General features: G+C 43.6%; 1 protein-coding gene across 1 annotated transcript in view; it reads right to left on the bottom strand.

The window, feature by feature from the left end:
• The window catches only part of LOC138591281 (mucin-2-like), a 152,326-nt gene that overhangs the window by 12,223 nt on the left and 123,429 nt on the right, over positions 1-16,674 (bottom strand). Inside the window, exons 34-35 of the mRNA XM_069661861.1 lie at positions 14,774-14,923; positions 14,616-14,685 (exon numbers count right to left, since the gene is read on the bottom strand). Of these exons, the coding sequence (XP_069517962.1) occupies positions 14,616-14,685; positions 14,774-14,923 (220 nt within the window). The remainder of the gene's footprint in view (positions 1-14,615; positions 14,686-14,773; positions 14,924-16,674) is intronic.

Genomic DNA, 16,674 nt, shown 5'->3' on the forward strand with positions numbered 1-16,674 from the left:
TTTTGTCTGATTTTAAATAAACAAAGTCTTGGCTTTCAGACTAATAAATTTATAATCAAATTCAGTCGATAAATATCCTTTTGAAGCTTCTAAAGACATGATGACAAGTTAGAACACGCAGCAACTAGTTGAACCCTGGCTCCGCTTTTCTTGGCTACTCCTCCCTCCCCCTTACTACAGGTGTCCCTGAAACCATGAATGAATGAAAGTTCGTAATACAACTGGGGCATAACAGTGGGAAGTAGGCAATGTTTCCGCGGAAAAAATACACACACACATACCCACACACAAACACACACACAACATTCTTTCGCACGAACTTCCATCACAATAGACAAAGAAAAAAATCTTCGTCCTCTGCTAGCTTAATTAGCATAATAGATCGCCTATGATCATTGGATTCCCATGAACTAGGAATTTCTAGATTAGCCTATAAAATGGCAACAGTATGAGAGGGGCAGGCCCTAATGATCAATGGGTTAAACTCGTGACCAGTGACCAGTGACTATTTTTAGACAGCACCAGCTGAAGTTCCGACTCCGAATCAGAGTCAGACGTGATTGACACTGATGTTAGCCCTCAGAACACAGATGCTAAAGCTGATGAGGATACAAGGACCAATCTCTTTAAATGATCCGGTGTCTGCAGTCAGTGAAAGGGTCATTATGTGAGTGAGAACAGTGCCCAAGAAATAGGAAAGGCCTGTGCATGGCTACAGGTGTAGCTGCATTGTTCAGTCATGTTTTGCAATGGCACCACCTGATGGCCTGCAAAAAGAACTCAAACAGGAAGTGCACTTTGTTTAGAGGAAACAGGAAGTGTGCACCCTATAAAGGAACAGGAAGTTGGAGGTTCTTCCTTTTGTCCTCATCAGAGAGCACATGTGCCCACTCCTGGAAAAGGCTCAACAACCTGACTTGAGTCGCTTAAGACAGCAACGGCTGTGAGTTCTTTTATTGTCGATTGCAAGGTGGCTAGCCCTTAGTTGTTTGTCAGAATGTGTTTGCAGAATGTGCTATTTTTTGTGTTTCTTATTGTAACATGTGGCTTAGCATCTAACCTAGTGTTAATCTCAGCATGTCGCTAATGCTAGGTTTAGCTGTAGTTTAGCTCAGCATGTAGCTCAGCATGTAGCTCTGCATTTAGCTTAGCATCTAGCACTAGCATGTAGCTTAGCATGTCGCTAGGTTTAGCTCATAGCTTAGGCTCTGCGTTTGGCTTAGATTTTTCTTAGCATTAGCTTAGCATGTTATGTTGTATTACAAGCAAAGTTGTTTAATTATTTGACATTATTTACAGCACCTTGCTAATCAGTGCATTTTCTTTGTTATAGTTTTCACTCCAAGTTCAACTTGATGAATAAACAACATGAACCGAATACCTGACTCACTCATCTTTTGAATGGAGTTTGCCTGACTGTCAAACTGTGTACCCACACACGTAGGGAGGACAGTTACTAATGGAGTCCCCTGCTATACACTTGTGGACGTGAGGAGTTATTTAAATAATTTTCACTGGATAGAAAGAGGGAGACAGATAAAGAGACACACACACAACTAAACCTGTGGTAACGATATGCGAGGTGTGTGTGTGTAGTCTGTATGAGTTTATGTTAGAAAGAGCGGACCTAAAAGTCAGGCGCACATGCCATCTACAACTTCAAATTGGCTTATACACTTAAATTCGTTTCTAAAGGGGTTTATCTAACGAAATATGTTTCCCCTCATAAAGAGGTAGGCTAATGAAATTCATAAAATATCACAACATGCATAATTGATCATGATCAAAAATGTGCCGCATTGCGTTCAGAGCAGTTTAGTGTGAAGTGTCGTCTCAGCCAGTAGGCTGTGGGCAACTTATTACTCCCTATAACAGATGTTTGGTGTGTGTGTGTGTGTGTGTGTGTGTGTGTGTGTGTGTGTGTGTGTGTGTGTGTGTGTGTGTGTGTGTGTGTGTGTGTGTGTGTGTGTGTGTGTGTGCGTGTGCGTGTGTGTGCGTGTGTGTGTGTGTGTGCGTGTGTGTGCATGCACACACAGACAATGTGTGTGGGGTGTGTCTGTGTCTGTTAATTGACATGCAATCTGCCCATTTTATATTTATGCGCGTGCAGGTGAGTATGGGTGTGCATGTGGTCATGTACATGGGCTTGTGTACAAACAAGCATGTGAAAAACACAACCATGAACTAGTGCTGCAGTAGCTGGCACTCGGAGTGTGTAGATATGTTCAGGGTGTGACTCTCATCAAGCATGTGAAATTTGGTACAGACTAGATGAAGTACAGCCGAGTTATCAATGCCTAAATGTCATGGCGAGGCATCAAGGTGAAGGTTATATTCGTGGCACCGCCAGGGTCAAGGTCTTAAGAGTTTCCTGACATGAATTTGAGGTTAATAAGTTTGACCACCTTGGAGGAGGGGCTTGTAGAGGAAAAACATGTGACTTCCTGTTTCCAGTAGGTGGCGCTAGGCCTGATTGGAAATATTTTCCTGTAATTGTGTTGGGGCTGGGACTCTTGTCATACATGTGAAATATGAAGAGGATAGAAGACTGTATGTGAGAGTGACAGTGATTCTTAGTTTTTGGCATTTTGCCAAAAAAACATCAGATTTTGACCCCCCGCCAAGGCCACGCCCATTCTCATTAACTCAAGCTTTTGATAACTTTTAATCTCCAATGTCTATGAGTTTGAGTTTGAAAAGGATGGGACGAAGTCTGTAAGAGGAGTTTGTTAAAGTATGGACCCTGTGAATATGGAGAAATATGCCAAAAATGACCATAAGAAACAAAATGGCGGACTTCCTGTTGGGTTTAGGGTATATCCATAATAGACTTTTTTGTAGGTCCTGCCATGATACATATGTGTACCAAATGTGGTACACGTAGGTCAAACCTGTGTGAGGGGCTGAACTTTAGGGGGCGCTAGCGAGCCATTTTGCCACGCCCATTCACGAAAGCACTATCGCATGTAAATTTCTCCTACTTGTGATGCACATTCCAGATTTGATGAGTTTTGGGGAATGTTAAAGCCGCCAAATATGCGAATCTTTTGGGCATAATAATAACTAGTGCTGCAAGCAGCATTGAACGGGCCCTCGCACCCGTGGCCACATTGGGGCGTGTCGCGGCCGCGGGGTGCGAGGCAGCCGCAGGGCGTGCCGCAGTAACAGGGTTTGCATGAGCCACAGCATGTGCTGCAGCCAGGGGCAGTTGACCAGTAGGTGGTGCTATCAGCATGACCCAAATTCCTATGTAGATCTGTTCAGGCCGAGACTATAATCATGCATGTGTAATTTGCTTCTGATTGAGCATTGTATATGAGAGCTACTACTGACACTTACCAGTAGGTGGCGCTATGTGTATGAGTTAAAAATTAATATGTAGACATGTGCAGGCCCAGACTGTCATCATGCATGTGAAATCTCAAGCCGATTGAACATTGTATATGACAGGTAGTACTGGCTCTTACCAGTAGGTGGCGCTATGAGTTTGAGAGAAAAATGAATATGTAGATGTGTTCAGGGCAGTACCCTCATGAAAGCAGTGAAATTTGGAGGAGATTGGACAATGTATATGAGAGTTGATACAGGCAGTCACCAGTGGGTGGAGCTATAGGATTGGTCAGAAAAGGAGTGTGTAGATCTGTTCAGGGCGGGACTCTGATCAAGCATGTGAAATTTGGTGCAGACAGGATGAAGTACAGGCGAGTTCTCAATGCCTTAATGTTATGGCGAGGCATCATGGCGAAGGTTATATTCGTGGCGCCGCCAGGGTCACGCCCTCTGTTGTAACCTCAGCAAGTTTTCTCACAAACCTGAATCAAGGTCTTAAGAGTTTCCTGACATGATTTTGAGGTTAATATGTTTTACCACCTTGGAGGTGGGGCTTGTAGAGTAAAACATGTCACTTCCTGTTTCCAGTAGCGGGCGCTAGGCCTGATGGGAAATATTTTCATGTAATTGTGTTCAGGCTGGGACTCTTGTCATGCATGTGAAATATGAAAAAGGCAGAAGACTGTATGTGAGAGTAACAGTGATTTTACATTTTTGGCATTTTGCCAAAAAAACATCAGACTTTGACCCCCCGCCAAGGCCACGCCCATTCTCAAAAACTCAAGCTTTTGATAACTTTTAATCTCCAATGTCTATGAGTTTGAGTTTGAAAAGGATGGGACAAAGTCATTAAGAGGAGTTCGTTAAAGTATGGACCCTGTGAATATGGAGAAATATGCCAAAAATGACCATAAGAAACAAAATGGCGGACTTCCTTTGACATTGTTTGATCATCAATGTGTTGTCAATACACTGAGCGAGTTTGAAAAGGATCAGATCAAAGGCCTAGGAGGAGTTCGTTAAATATGGACCCTGTAAATCGCCAAAAATAGGCCTTATTTTGAAATTCAAGGCAAAATAGCTGACTTCCTGTTGGGTTATGGGCATATGTATATGAGACTTTCTTGTAGGTATGGACATGATACATATGCCTACCGAATTTCAGGCCCGTAGGTGAAACCTCCTTTAGGGGCTGAATTTTGCTAAAATTCTAGGGGGCGCTATAGAGCCATTTTGCCATTGCCATGTGGGAAACCCACAAAATATCAAATTTTTCGCCAGACCTGATGCACATTCCAAATTTGATGAGTTTTGGGGCATGTTTAAGCCACCAAATTTGCGATTCATTGCGGATTAAAATAATGAGAAGAATAATAATTCCTTGCATTCCAAGAGGTCCTCGCCAGTGCGTGCAGTGCTCGGGCCCTAATTAAAGCCGCAAGCGGCGATGACCGGGCCCTCGCACCTGTGGCTACGTTGGTGCTTGTCGCGGCAGCGGGGTGTGCTGCAGACACGGGGTGCACCTCAGAAGCGGGGTGTGCATGAAGCACAGGATGTGCTGTAGCCACAGGCTGTCCACCAGTAGGGGCTTGGTCAGCATCACCCAAAATTCCTATGGAGATCTGTTCAGGCCAGGACTGTCATCATGCATGTGAAATTAGGAGCTGATCGGACAATGTATGTGAGAGTTAGTACTGGCTCTGCCCAGTAGGTGGCGCTATTACTATGAGCGAAAAATGATTATGTAGAACTGTTCAGTCCGAAACTGTAATCATACATGGGAAATTTCAAGCTGATTGGACATTGCATATTAGAGTTTCTACTGGCTCTTACCAGTAGGTGGCGCTATGAGTAAGAGCGAAAAATGATTATGTAGATGTGTTCAGGGTGGTACCCTCATCAAACCTGTGAAATTTGGTGGAGATTGGACAATGTATATGAGAGTTGATACAGGCTCTGCCCAGGAGGCGGCGCTATGTCTATGAGTGAAAAATGTATATGTAGATGTGTTCAGGGCAGTACCCTCATCAAACCTGTGAAATTTGGTGGAGATTGGACGATGTATGTGAGAGTTGATTCCAGCTCTCACCAGTGGGTGGCGCTATAGCATTGTCAAAAAAAGGAGTGTGTAGATCTGTTCAGGCCGAGACTATAATCATGCATGTGAAATTTGAAGCTGATATAACATTGTATGTGACAGGTAGTCCTGACTCTTGCCAGTAGGTGGCGCTATGAGTATGAGCGAAAAATGATTATGTAGACCTGTGCAGGCCGAGACTATAATCATGCATGTGAAATTAGGAGCTGATCGGACAATCTATTTGAGAGTTAGTACTGGCTCTGCCCAGTAGGTGGCGCTATGACTATGAGCAAAAAATGATAATGGAGACCTGTGCAGGCTGAGACTGTAATCATACATGGGAAATTTCAAGCTGATTGAACATTGTATATGAGAGGTAGTACTGGCTCTTACCAGTAGGTGGCGCTATGAGTTAGAGAGAAAGATTAATATGTAGATGTGTTCAGGGCAGTACCCTAATCAAACCTGTGAATTTTGGTGGAGATTGGACAATGTATATGAGTGTTGATACAGGCTCTGCCCAGTAGGAGGCGCTATGACTATGAGTGAAAAATGTATATGTAAACCTGTTCAAGGCGGTACCCTCATGAAACCTGTGAAATTTGGAGCCGATCGGACAATGTATGTGACAGGTAGTACTGACTCTTGCCAGTAGGTGGCGCTATGAGTAGGAGCGAAAAATGATTATGTAGACCTGTGCAGGCAGAGACTGTTATCATGCATGTGAAATTAGGAGCTGATCAGACAATCTATGTGAGAGTTAGTACTGGCTCTGCCCAGTAGGTGGCGCTATGACTATGAGCGAAAGATTAATATGTAGACCTGTTCAGGGCGGTACCCTCATGAAGCCTGTGAAATTTGGAGCTGATCGGACAATGTATGTGACAGTTAGTACTGGCTCTGCCCAGTAGGTGGCGCTATGACTTTGAGTGAAAAATGTATCTGTAGATGTGTTCAGGGCAGTACCCTCATGAAACCTGTGAAATTTGGAGCAAATCAGACAATGTATATGAGAGATGATACAGGCTCTGCCCAGTAGGTAGCGCTATGAGTATGAGTGAAAGATGTATATGTAGAACTGTTCAGTCCGACACTGTCATCATGCATGTGAAATTTGGTGGAGATTGGACAATGTATATGAGAGTTGATACAGGCTGTCACCAGTGGGTGGCGCTATAGGATTGGTAAGGAAAGGAGTGTGTAGATCTGTTCAGGGCGGGACTGTTATAAAGCATGTGAAATTTGGTGCAGACAGGATGAAGTACGGACGAGTTATCAATGCCTAAATGTTATGGCGAGGCATCATGGCGAAGGTTATATTCGTGGCGCCGTCAGGGTCACGCCCTCTGTTGTAACCTCACCAAGTTTTCTCACAGACCTTAATCAAGATCTTAAGAGTTTCCTGACATGAATTTGAGGTTAATATGTTTTACCACCTTGGAGGAGGGGCTTGTAGAGTAAAACATGTCACTTCCTGTTTCCAGTAGCGGGCGCTAGGCCTGATGGGAAATATTGTCCTGTAATTGTGTTGGGGCTGGGATTCTTGTCATACATGTGAAATATGAAGAGGATAGAAGACTGTATGTGAGAGTAACAGTGATTTTCATGTTTTGGCATTTTGCCCAAAAAACATCAGACTTTGACCCCCCGCCAAGGCCACGCCCATTCTCCAAAACTCAAGCTTTTGATAACTTTTAATCTTCAATGTGTTGTCAATACACTGAGCGACTTTGAAAAGTCTGGGAGGAAGTCCCTAGGAGGAGTTCGTTAAAGTATGACCCCTGGAAATCGCCAAAAACACGTCTTATCTTGAAATTCAAAGCAAAATGGCTGACTTCCTGTTTGGTTTGAGGTATGGGTGCAAGAGGCTTTTTAGTGCGTCTTGGGCTGTTCAATATGCTTACCAAATTTCATACACCTAGGTGAAAGTAACCTCTATGGGGAGGCGTTTTTGAAAATTTCTAGGGGGCGCTATGGAGCCATTTTGCAACAGTCATCTGCAAAACCCACAAAATATCAAATTTTTCACCAGACCTGATGCACAGTCCAAATTTGATGAGTTTTGGGGCATGTTAAAGCCGCCAAATATGCGATTCATTTGGCACCAGAAACAAACAAACAAACAAAGAAAGAATAATAATTCCTTCAATTTCAAGAGGTCCTCGCACCGCCTTCGGTGCTCGGGCCCTAATTAAAGCCGCAAGCGGCGATGAACGGGCCCTCGCACTCGTGGCCACGTTGGGGCTTGTCGCGGCCGCGGGGTGTGCTGCAGACACAGGGTGCACCTCAGAAGCGGGGTGTGCATGAAGCACAGGATGTGCTGTAGCCACAGGCTGTCCACCAGTAGGGGCTGCTGTCAGCATCACCCAAATTCCTAAGGAGATCTGTTCAGGCTGAGACTATAATCATGCATGTGAAATTTGAAACTGATAGAACATTGTATGTGACAGGTAGTCCTGACTCTTGCCAGTAGGTGGCGCTATGAGTATGAGCGAAAAATGATTATGTAGACCTGTGCAGGCCAAGACTGTTATCATGCATGTGAAATTAGGAGCTGATCGGACAATCTATGTGAGAGTTAGTACTGGCTCTGCCCAGTAGGTGGCGCTATGACTTTGAGTGAAAAATGTATCTGTAGATGTGTTCAGGGCAGTACCCTCATCAAATCTGTGAAATTTGGTGGAGATTGGACAATGTATATGAGAGTTGATACAGGCTGTCACCAGTGGGTGGCGCTATAGGATTGGTAAGGAAAGGAGTGTGTAGACCTGTGCAGGCCGGGACTGTTATCATGCATGTGAAATTTGGAGCTGATCGGACAATGTATATGAGAGTTGATACAGGCTCTGCCCAGTAGGTGGTGCTATGACTATGAGTGAAAGATTAATATGTAGACCTGTTCAGGCCGAGACTATAATCATGCATGTAAATTTTGAAGCTGATATAACATTGTATGTGACAGGTAGTACTGGCTCTTGCCAGTAGGTGGCGCTATGAGTATGAGCGAAAAATGATTTTGTAGACCTGTGCAGGCTGAGACTGTTATCATGCATGTAAAATCAGGAGCTGATCGGACAATCTATGTGAGAGTTAGTACTGGCTCTGCCCAGTAGGTGGCGCTATGACTATGAGCGAAAGAATAATATGTAGATGTGTTCAGGGCAGTACCCTCATGAAACCTGTGAAATTTGGAGGAGATTAGACAATGTATATGAGAGTTTATTCAGGCTCTGCCCAGTAGGTGGCGCTATGACTATGAGTGAAAGATTAATATGTAGACCTGTTCAGGCCGAGACTATAATCATGCATGTAAATTTTGAAGCTGATATAACATTGTATGTGAGAGGTAGTACTGGCTCTGCCCAGTAGGTGGCGCTATGACTTTGAGTGAAAAATGTATCTGTAGATGTGTTCAGGGCAGTACCCTCATCAAACCTGTGAAATTTGGTGGAGATTGGACAATGTATATGAGAGTTGATACAGGCTGTCACCAGTGGGTGGCGCTATAGGATTGGTAAGGAAAGGAGTGTGTAGATCTGTTCAGGGCGGGACTGTTATAAAGCATGTGAAATTTGGTGCAGACAGGATGAAGTACGGACGAGTTATCAATGCCTAAATGTTATGGCGAGGCATCATGGCGAAGGTTATATTTGTGGCGCCGCCAGGGTCACGCCCTCTGTTGTAACCTCACCAAGTTTTCTCACAGACCTTAATCAAGATCTTAAGAGTTTCCTGACATGAATTTGAGGTTAATATGTTTTACCACCTTGGAGGAGGGGCTTGTAGAGTAAAACATGTCACTTCCTGCTTCCAGTAGCGGGCGCTAGGCCTGATGGGAAATATTGTCCTGTAATTGTGTTGGGGCTGGGATTCTTGTCATACATGTGAAATATGAAGAGGATAGAAGACTGTATGTGAGAGTAACAGTGATTTTCATGTTTTGGCATTTTGCCCAAAAAACATCAGACTTTGACCCCCAGCCAAGGCCACGCCCATTCTCAAAAACTCAAGCTTTTGATAACTTTTAATCTTCAATGTGTTGTCAATATACTGAGCGACTTTGAAAAGTCTGGGAGGAAGTCCCTAGGAGGAGTCCGTTAAAGTATGACCCCTGGAAATCGCCAAAAACACGTCTCATTTTGAAATTCAAAGCAAAATGGCTGACTTCCTGTTTGGTTTGAGGTATGGGTGCAAGAGGCTTTTTAGTGCGTCTTGGGCTGTTCAATATGCTTACCAAATTTCATACACCTAGGTGAAAGAAACCTCTATGGGGAGGCGTTTTTGAAAATTTCTAGGGGGCGCTTTGGAGCCATTTTGCAACAGTCATCTGCGAAACCCACAAAATATCAAATGTTTCACCAGACCTGATGCACAGTCCAAATTTGATGAGTTTTGGGGCATGTTAAAGCCGGCAAATATGCGATTCATTTGGCACCAGAAACAAACAAACAAACAAACAAAGAAAGAATAATAATAATTAAAGCCGCAAGCGGCGATGAACGGGCCCTCGCACCCGTGGCCACGTAGGGGCGTGTCGCGGTCACGGGGTACGAGCCAGCCTTGGGGCGTGCTGCAGCAGCAGAGTTTGAATGAGCCACAGCATGTGCTGCAGCCAGGGGCTGTGCACCAGTAGGTGGTGCTATCAGCATCACCCAAAATCCTATGGAGATCTGTTCAGGGCAGTACCCTCATGACACCTGTGAAATTTGGAGGAGATTGGACAATGTATATGAGAGTTGATACAGGCTCTGCCCAGTAGGTGGCGCTATGACTATGAGTGAAAAATGTATATATAGATCTGTCCAGGCCGGGACTATAATCATGCATGTGAAATTAGGAGCTGATCGGACAATCTATTTGAGAGTTAGTACTGGCTCTGCCCAGTAGGTGGCGCTAAGAGTATGAGCGAAAAAGTAATATGCCTATGTGTTCAGGGCAGTACGCTCATGAAACCTGTGAAATTTGGAGGAGATTGGACAATGTATATGAGAGTTTATTCAGGCTCTGCCCAGTAGTTGGCGCTATGACCATGAGCGAAAGATTAATATGTAGACCTGTTCAGTCCGAGACTATAATCATGCATGTAAATTTTGAAGCTGATATAACATTGTATGTGAGAGGTAGTACTGGCTCTGCCCAGTAGGTGGCGCTATGACTTTGAGTGAAAAATGTATCTGTAGATGTGTTCAGGGTAGTACCCTCATCAAACCTGTGAAATTTGGTGGAGATTGGACAATGTATATGAGAGTTGATACAGGCTGTCACCAGTGGGTGGCGCTATGACTATGAGTGAAAAATGTATATGTAGATGTGTTCATGGCAGTACCCTCATCAAACCTTTGAAATTTGGAGGGGATTGGACAATGTATATGACAGTTTATACAGGCTCTGCCCAGTAGGTGGCGCTATGACTATGAGTGAGAAATGTATATGTAGATGTGTTCAGGGCAGTACCCTCATGAAACCTGTGAAATTTGGAGGAGATTGGACAATGTATATGAGAGTTTATTCAGGCTCTGCCCAGTAGGTGGCGCTATGACTATGAGCGAAAGATTAATATGTAGACCTGTTCAGGCCGAGACTATAATCATGCATGTAAATTTTGAAGCTGATATAACATTGTATGTGAGAGGTAGTACTGGCTCTGCCCAGTAGGTGGCGCTATGACTTTGAGTGAAAAATGTATCTGTAGATGTGTTCAGGGCAGTACCCTCATCAAACCTGTGAAATTTGGTGGAGATTGGACAATGTATATGAGAGTTGATACAGGCTGTCACCAGTGGGTGGCGCTATAGGATTGGTAAGGAAAGGAGTGTGTAGATCTGTTCAGGGCGGGACTCTGATCAAGCATGTGAAATTTGGTGCAGACACGATGAAGTTCAGGCGAGTTATCGCAGCCTAAATGTCATGGCGAGGCATCACGGCGAAGGTTATATTCGTGGCGCCGCCAGGGTCACGCCCTCTGTTGTAACCTCACCAAGTTTTGTCACAGACCTTAATCAAGATCTTGACATGAATTTGAGGTTAATATGTTTTACCACCTTGGAGGAGGGGCTTGTAGAGTAAAACATGTCACTTCCTGTTTCCAGTAGTGGGCGCTAGGCCTGATGGGAAATATTTTCATGTAATTGTGTTGGGGCTGGGATTCTTGTCATACCTGTGAAATATGAAGAGGATAGAAGACTGTATGTGAGAGTAACAGTGATTTTCATTTTTTGGCATTTTGCCCAAAAAACATCAGACTTTGACCCCCAGCCAAGGCCACGCCCATTCTCAAAAACTCAAGCTTTTGATAACTTTTCATCTCCAATGTCTTGTCAATACACTGACTGACTTTCAAAAGTCTGGGAGGAAGTCCCTAGGAGGAGTTCGTCAAAGTATGACCACTGGAAATCGACAAAAACACGCTTTATTTTGAAATTCAAAGGAAAATGGCTGACTTCCTGTTTGGTTTGAGGTATGGGTGCAAGAGGCTTTTTAGTGCGTCTTGGGCTGTTCAATATGCTTACCAAATTTCATACACCTAGGTGAAAGTAACCTCTATGGGGAGGCGTTTTTGAAAATTTCTAGGGGGCGCTATGGAGCCATTTTGCAACAGTCATCTGCGAAACCCACAAAATATCAAATTTTTCACCAGACCTGATGCACAGTCCAAATTTGATGAGTTTTGGGGCATGTTAAAGCCGCCAAATATGCGATTCATTTGGCACCAGAAACAAACAAACAAACAAACAAAGAACAATAATAATTCCTTCAATTTCAAGAGGTCCTTGCACCGCCTTCGGTGCTCGGGCTCTAATAATAATTCCTTCAATTTCAAGAGGTACTCGCACCGCCTTCGGTGCTCGGGCCCTAATAATAATTCCTTGCATTCCAAGAGGTCCTCGCCACTGCGTGCCACTGCGTGCAGTGCTCGGGCCCTAATAATTCCTTCAATTTCCAGAGGTCCTCGCACCGCCTTCGGTGCTCTGGCCCTAATAATAATCCCTACACTTACAATAGGGTCCTCGCACCCATTGGTGATCGGGCCCTAATAATAATCCTTACAATTACAATAGGGTCCTCGCACCCGTTGGTGCTCGGGCCCTAATCATAATTCCTTCAATTTCAAGAGGTCCTCGCACCGCCTTCGGTGTTCGGGCCCTAATTAAAGCCGCAAGCGGCGATGATCGGGCCCTCGCACCCGTGGCCACGTTGGGGCTTGTTGCGGCTGTGGGGTGCGAGCGAGCCTTGGGGCGTGCCGCAGCAGCAGAGTGTGAATGAGCCACAGCATGTGCTGCCGCCTGGGGCTGTGCACCAGTAGGTGGTGCTGTCAGCATCACCCAAATTCCTATGGAGATCTGTTTGGGCCGAGACTGTCATCATGCATGTGAAATCTCAAGCCGATTGAAGAATGTATGTGAGAGGTAGCACTGGCTCTTACCAGTGGGTGGCGCTATGAGTATGAGTGAAAAATGTATCTGTAGATGTGTTCAGGACGGTACCCACATCAAACCTGCGAAATTTGGTGGAGATTGGACAATGTATATGAGAGTTGATACAGGCTGTCACCAGTGGGTGGCGCTATAGGATTGGTAAGAAAAGGAGTGTGTAGATCTGTTCAGGGCGGGACTCTGATCAAGCATGTGAAATTTGGTGCAGATATGATGAAGTACAGGTGAGTTGTCAATGCCTAAATGTCATGGCGAGGCATCATGGCGAAGGTTATATTCGTGGCACCGCCAGGGTCACGTTCTCTGTTGTAACCTCACTAAGTTTTCTCACAGACCTTAATCAAGGTCTTAAGAGTATCCTGACATGAATTTGAGGTTAATATGTTTTACCACCTTGGAGATGGGGCTTGTAGAGTAAAACATGTTACTTCCTGTCTCCAGTAGCGGGCGCTAGGCCTGATGGGAAATATTTTCCTCTAATTGTATTTAGGCTGGGACTCTTGTCACACACCTGAAATATGAAAAAGGCAGAAGACTATATATGAGAGTTACAGTGATTTTACATTTTTGGCATTTTGCCAAACAAACATCAGACTTTGACCCCCCCCCGCCAAGGCCACGCCCATTTTCAAAAACTCAAGCTTTTGATAACTTTTCATCTCCAATGTCTTGTCAATACACAGAGCAACTTTGAGAAGGATGAGAGGAAGTCTCTAGGAGGAGTTCATCAAAGTTTGCACCCTGTGAATATGGCAAAATATGGCAAAAATGATGAAGAAATTGCTGACTTGCTGTTTGGTTTAGGGTATGTCCATAATAGACTTTTTTGAAGGTCCTGTCATAATACATATGTGTACCAAATTTGGTGCATGTAGGTCAAACCTGTGTGAGGGGCTGAACTTTAGGGGGCGCTAGCGAGCCATTTTGCCACACCTATTCACGAAAGCACAATCACAATCACACCCATTGGTGCTCGGGCCCTAATAATCCTTACAATTACAATAGGGTCCTAGCACCACTTGGTGCTCGGGCCCTTATCAACGGACCTGATCCAATAGGGCCTTTGCACTACTCGGTGCTCGGGCCCTAAAAAAATGTGCACGCGCATGTGTGTGTGCACATGCATATGTGCGTGCATGTGTGTGTGTGAGTGTCTTTGTTTCATGGATGACTTGTGAAATGACAAAGGGTGAACAGTATAGTATTCGTGTATGTGTTTGTGCAAACATAACTAGATAAATTTGTTTTATGTTTCATGATTCATTTGAATAAATACCTAAAAATGTATTGCAAACTTTAGAGGCTTTTTTCTCAAAGTCATGACTCGGTGACAGTCATTATTTAATGTGATGTATTTTGCTTCATATTTGGAGTACAAAAAAAATAATGACATAATTGGAAAGCCTCAGAATCCCCTCTTTCCAACAATGAATAAAACTCAAAATGTGTTATTTGGTCAAAGTGACTGAAAATGATAGAGAAGGTCACATTTTTAATTGAGTGTTTTTCAGGTTCATTTATGTTGGTTTTTTCTTTCCTCTTTGTAGTTTTATTTAGAACCCAGATGATGGACAACTTAAAAGAGGGTGGGGGGGGGGGGGGGGGGTCATTGTCACATTCATGTCATGCCTCTTCAAACATTTAGGTTTTTGTTTGAAAGAATTGAATTGAAAGCAGAAATGACAGCATATGAATCAGGCAGGTGGTGTTTAAACATTTAGAAAAACATAAAGATAAACAAGATCACACTTTTTACACAACATGTTCTTTACCTGTCATTGCATGTAGGCTCTACTGAGGGGCCACAGGCCTTGTACACTTTGTTGCTTGGACACTTGCGCTCTGTAAGATGGAAATATATTTATATACACATTTTTGAACATTCCACGGAATAACTGTGGATTTTTACACTTAGGACTACATATCTCACCGCACTGCCCATTGGTAGCATTCCTCCAGTCAATACAGACACCTTCTTTAGAACACTCAGCAGCATAGGCCTCCAGGCTGGAGCAGGTAACATCAGTACTGTAGCAATTGTCAGTTCGACAGGAAACTAGAAATGGGCCCGGGGGTACGACTGAGACGCACGGCACAAATGCACTGAAAAGACACATACAAGCAAGAAAAAGTTTGTCAGGAAAAGTGATCATTGCAATAAAACACACCTAACACTAACTATATGTTCAGTTTTTGGGAGGCTCCTGTTTGTGTTTTAGTCTGATAATTCAGTTCTACAGTGTACTATGTGGCCATAATAAGTGCACTGTACTAAAGCATTGTGGTGTGGAGAAGTTTATCCTGTCAAACAGTGTAAAAAGCATTGACATTATTGAGCAGTCTCTTTGTGCAATATGTTATTAATGCTGAAAAATTTGAAGAAAAATACACCCATGTCAAGCATCTTAGGAATGCATGTCATTTGAAATAACATGACAGATAAAGACTATCTGATAGAAGTCGCACAGCGGCATCAGCATTAAATTGAGACAGTTTCATAGCCTGTCCAAAACTCATTACAGTATTTACAAACTCCGCATGTTCAATGTAGTAAGGACAAATTTAGTCCAAATATTCTCACTCTTGGCTAGAAAATAAAACAATATTGCTGCAGTCTTATTGCCAGACTGGACAAACCAGTGGGTGCTGTCACAGTGGCTACATTTACTTCTTATAGACAGTCTATGGTTTTTAAGCTCACAGTCGGGAGACGTACAGTACATTGTTATAAGTTGACATGTTGGGCTGCATCAGGGATATGGAAGGTCAAAAAGGTTTCTATTAACCATCAAATCAACCTGTTTCACATCTAAAACTATGCATGCAACTTTCATGTCACACCTTCAGGTGCTGTTAAAATCGCTGCCACCAGAAAAACTCCTATTACAGTCTTCAATTAAGGACAACAATCAGGTTCAACCTCCAAAGCATGTAAGCTTTCTTCTGCCAAGCCAAAGTAAGTGCCCTGCCCTTAAGTCCATAAGTGAATGGACAGTATGTGCCCCTTGGCACAAGAACACTTCACCTACATTCAAGTCTGCCAAGCCCTGCTGGTCACTTATTGGCGTGACATGATAGAAAACGGTGTTATACTGTTAAGCAAAACAATTGATGGGAGCTGAACTGAAAAGAAATGTTGTGTGCAGTGGAGGGAGGCTTTATAGATACAAGTCAGTGACAGGGCAATCTGTCAGTTTTAGCTCCTTGTTACAGTGACAGCTGCCCCCTGTCCCTGGTTCTTCACCGAACAAAGCTGCTATAGCCGAACAGCTAATAATGTAAGTATTACTTATAATTAGGGTGCGAAATACAGGGTGTCTCAGGGACTCCAAGATCCCTTGATTGATACTTGAGACACCCTGAAAGCCTCAACAGCAACATTTTGGGGGGTCTCTTTAAAAAATTATTTGTCAGTTGCAATTTTCTCAATTAATGTATAAAAAGTATCTATTTTTCAAATTTCAAAATGTGTATTCACAAATATGAATGACCTACTGAAAAATATTGTTTTGGTGGTGTTTCCCAATATAGCATATTTTCATTAAATACCAGGTTTTTTCTGGTGAGGCCTTCCTCCAAGGGAGACGCTGTTGCAAATAGTCTATCTGTAGTAGAGAACCATACAAACTAAAAGGTGTTGATTTGATTCTGCTTCAACTTCATGGTTACACTTACTTACTGTACATGTGCATAAAGTCGGAAAATATGTCAAAGACAAAACAGAGTTCTTTACTTGCTTGTTTTGGATTCACTTCTAAAAAGCTGAACCAGAATTACAATGTCGCAGAGACCATAGCTAACACTGGTGCATCATGCACAGGGGAGTTAGGG

This window comes from Semicossyphus pulcher, unplaced genomic scaffold, assembly GCF_022749685.1.
Source record: "Semicossyphus pulcher isolate SPU_LCO1_2020_fin unplaced genomic scaffold, fSemPul1.0.p SCAF_1, whole genome shotgun sequence".
In the NCBI taxonomy this organism is placed as follows: domain Eukaryota; kingdom Metazoa; phylum Chordata; class Actinopteri; order Labriformes; family Labridae; genus Semicossyphus; species Semicossyphus pulcher.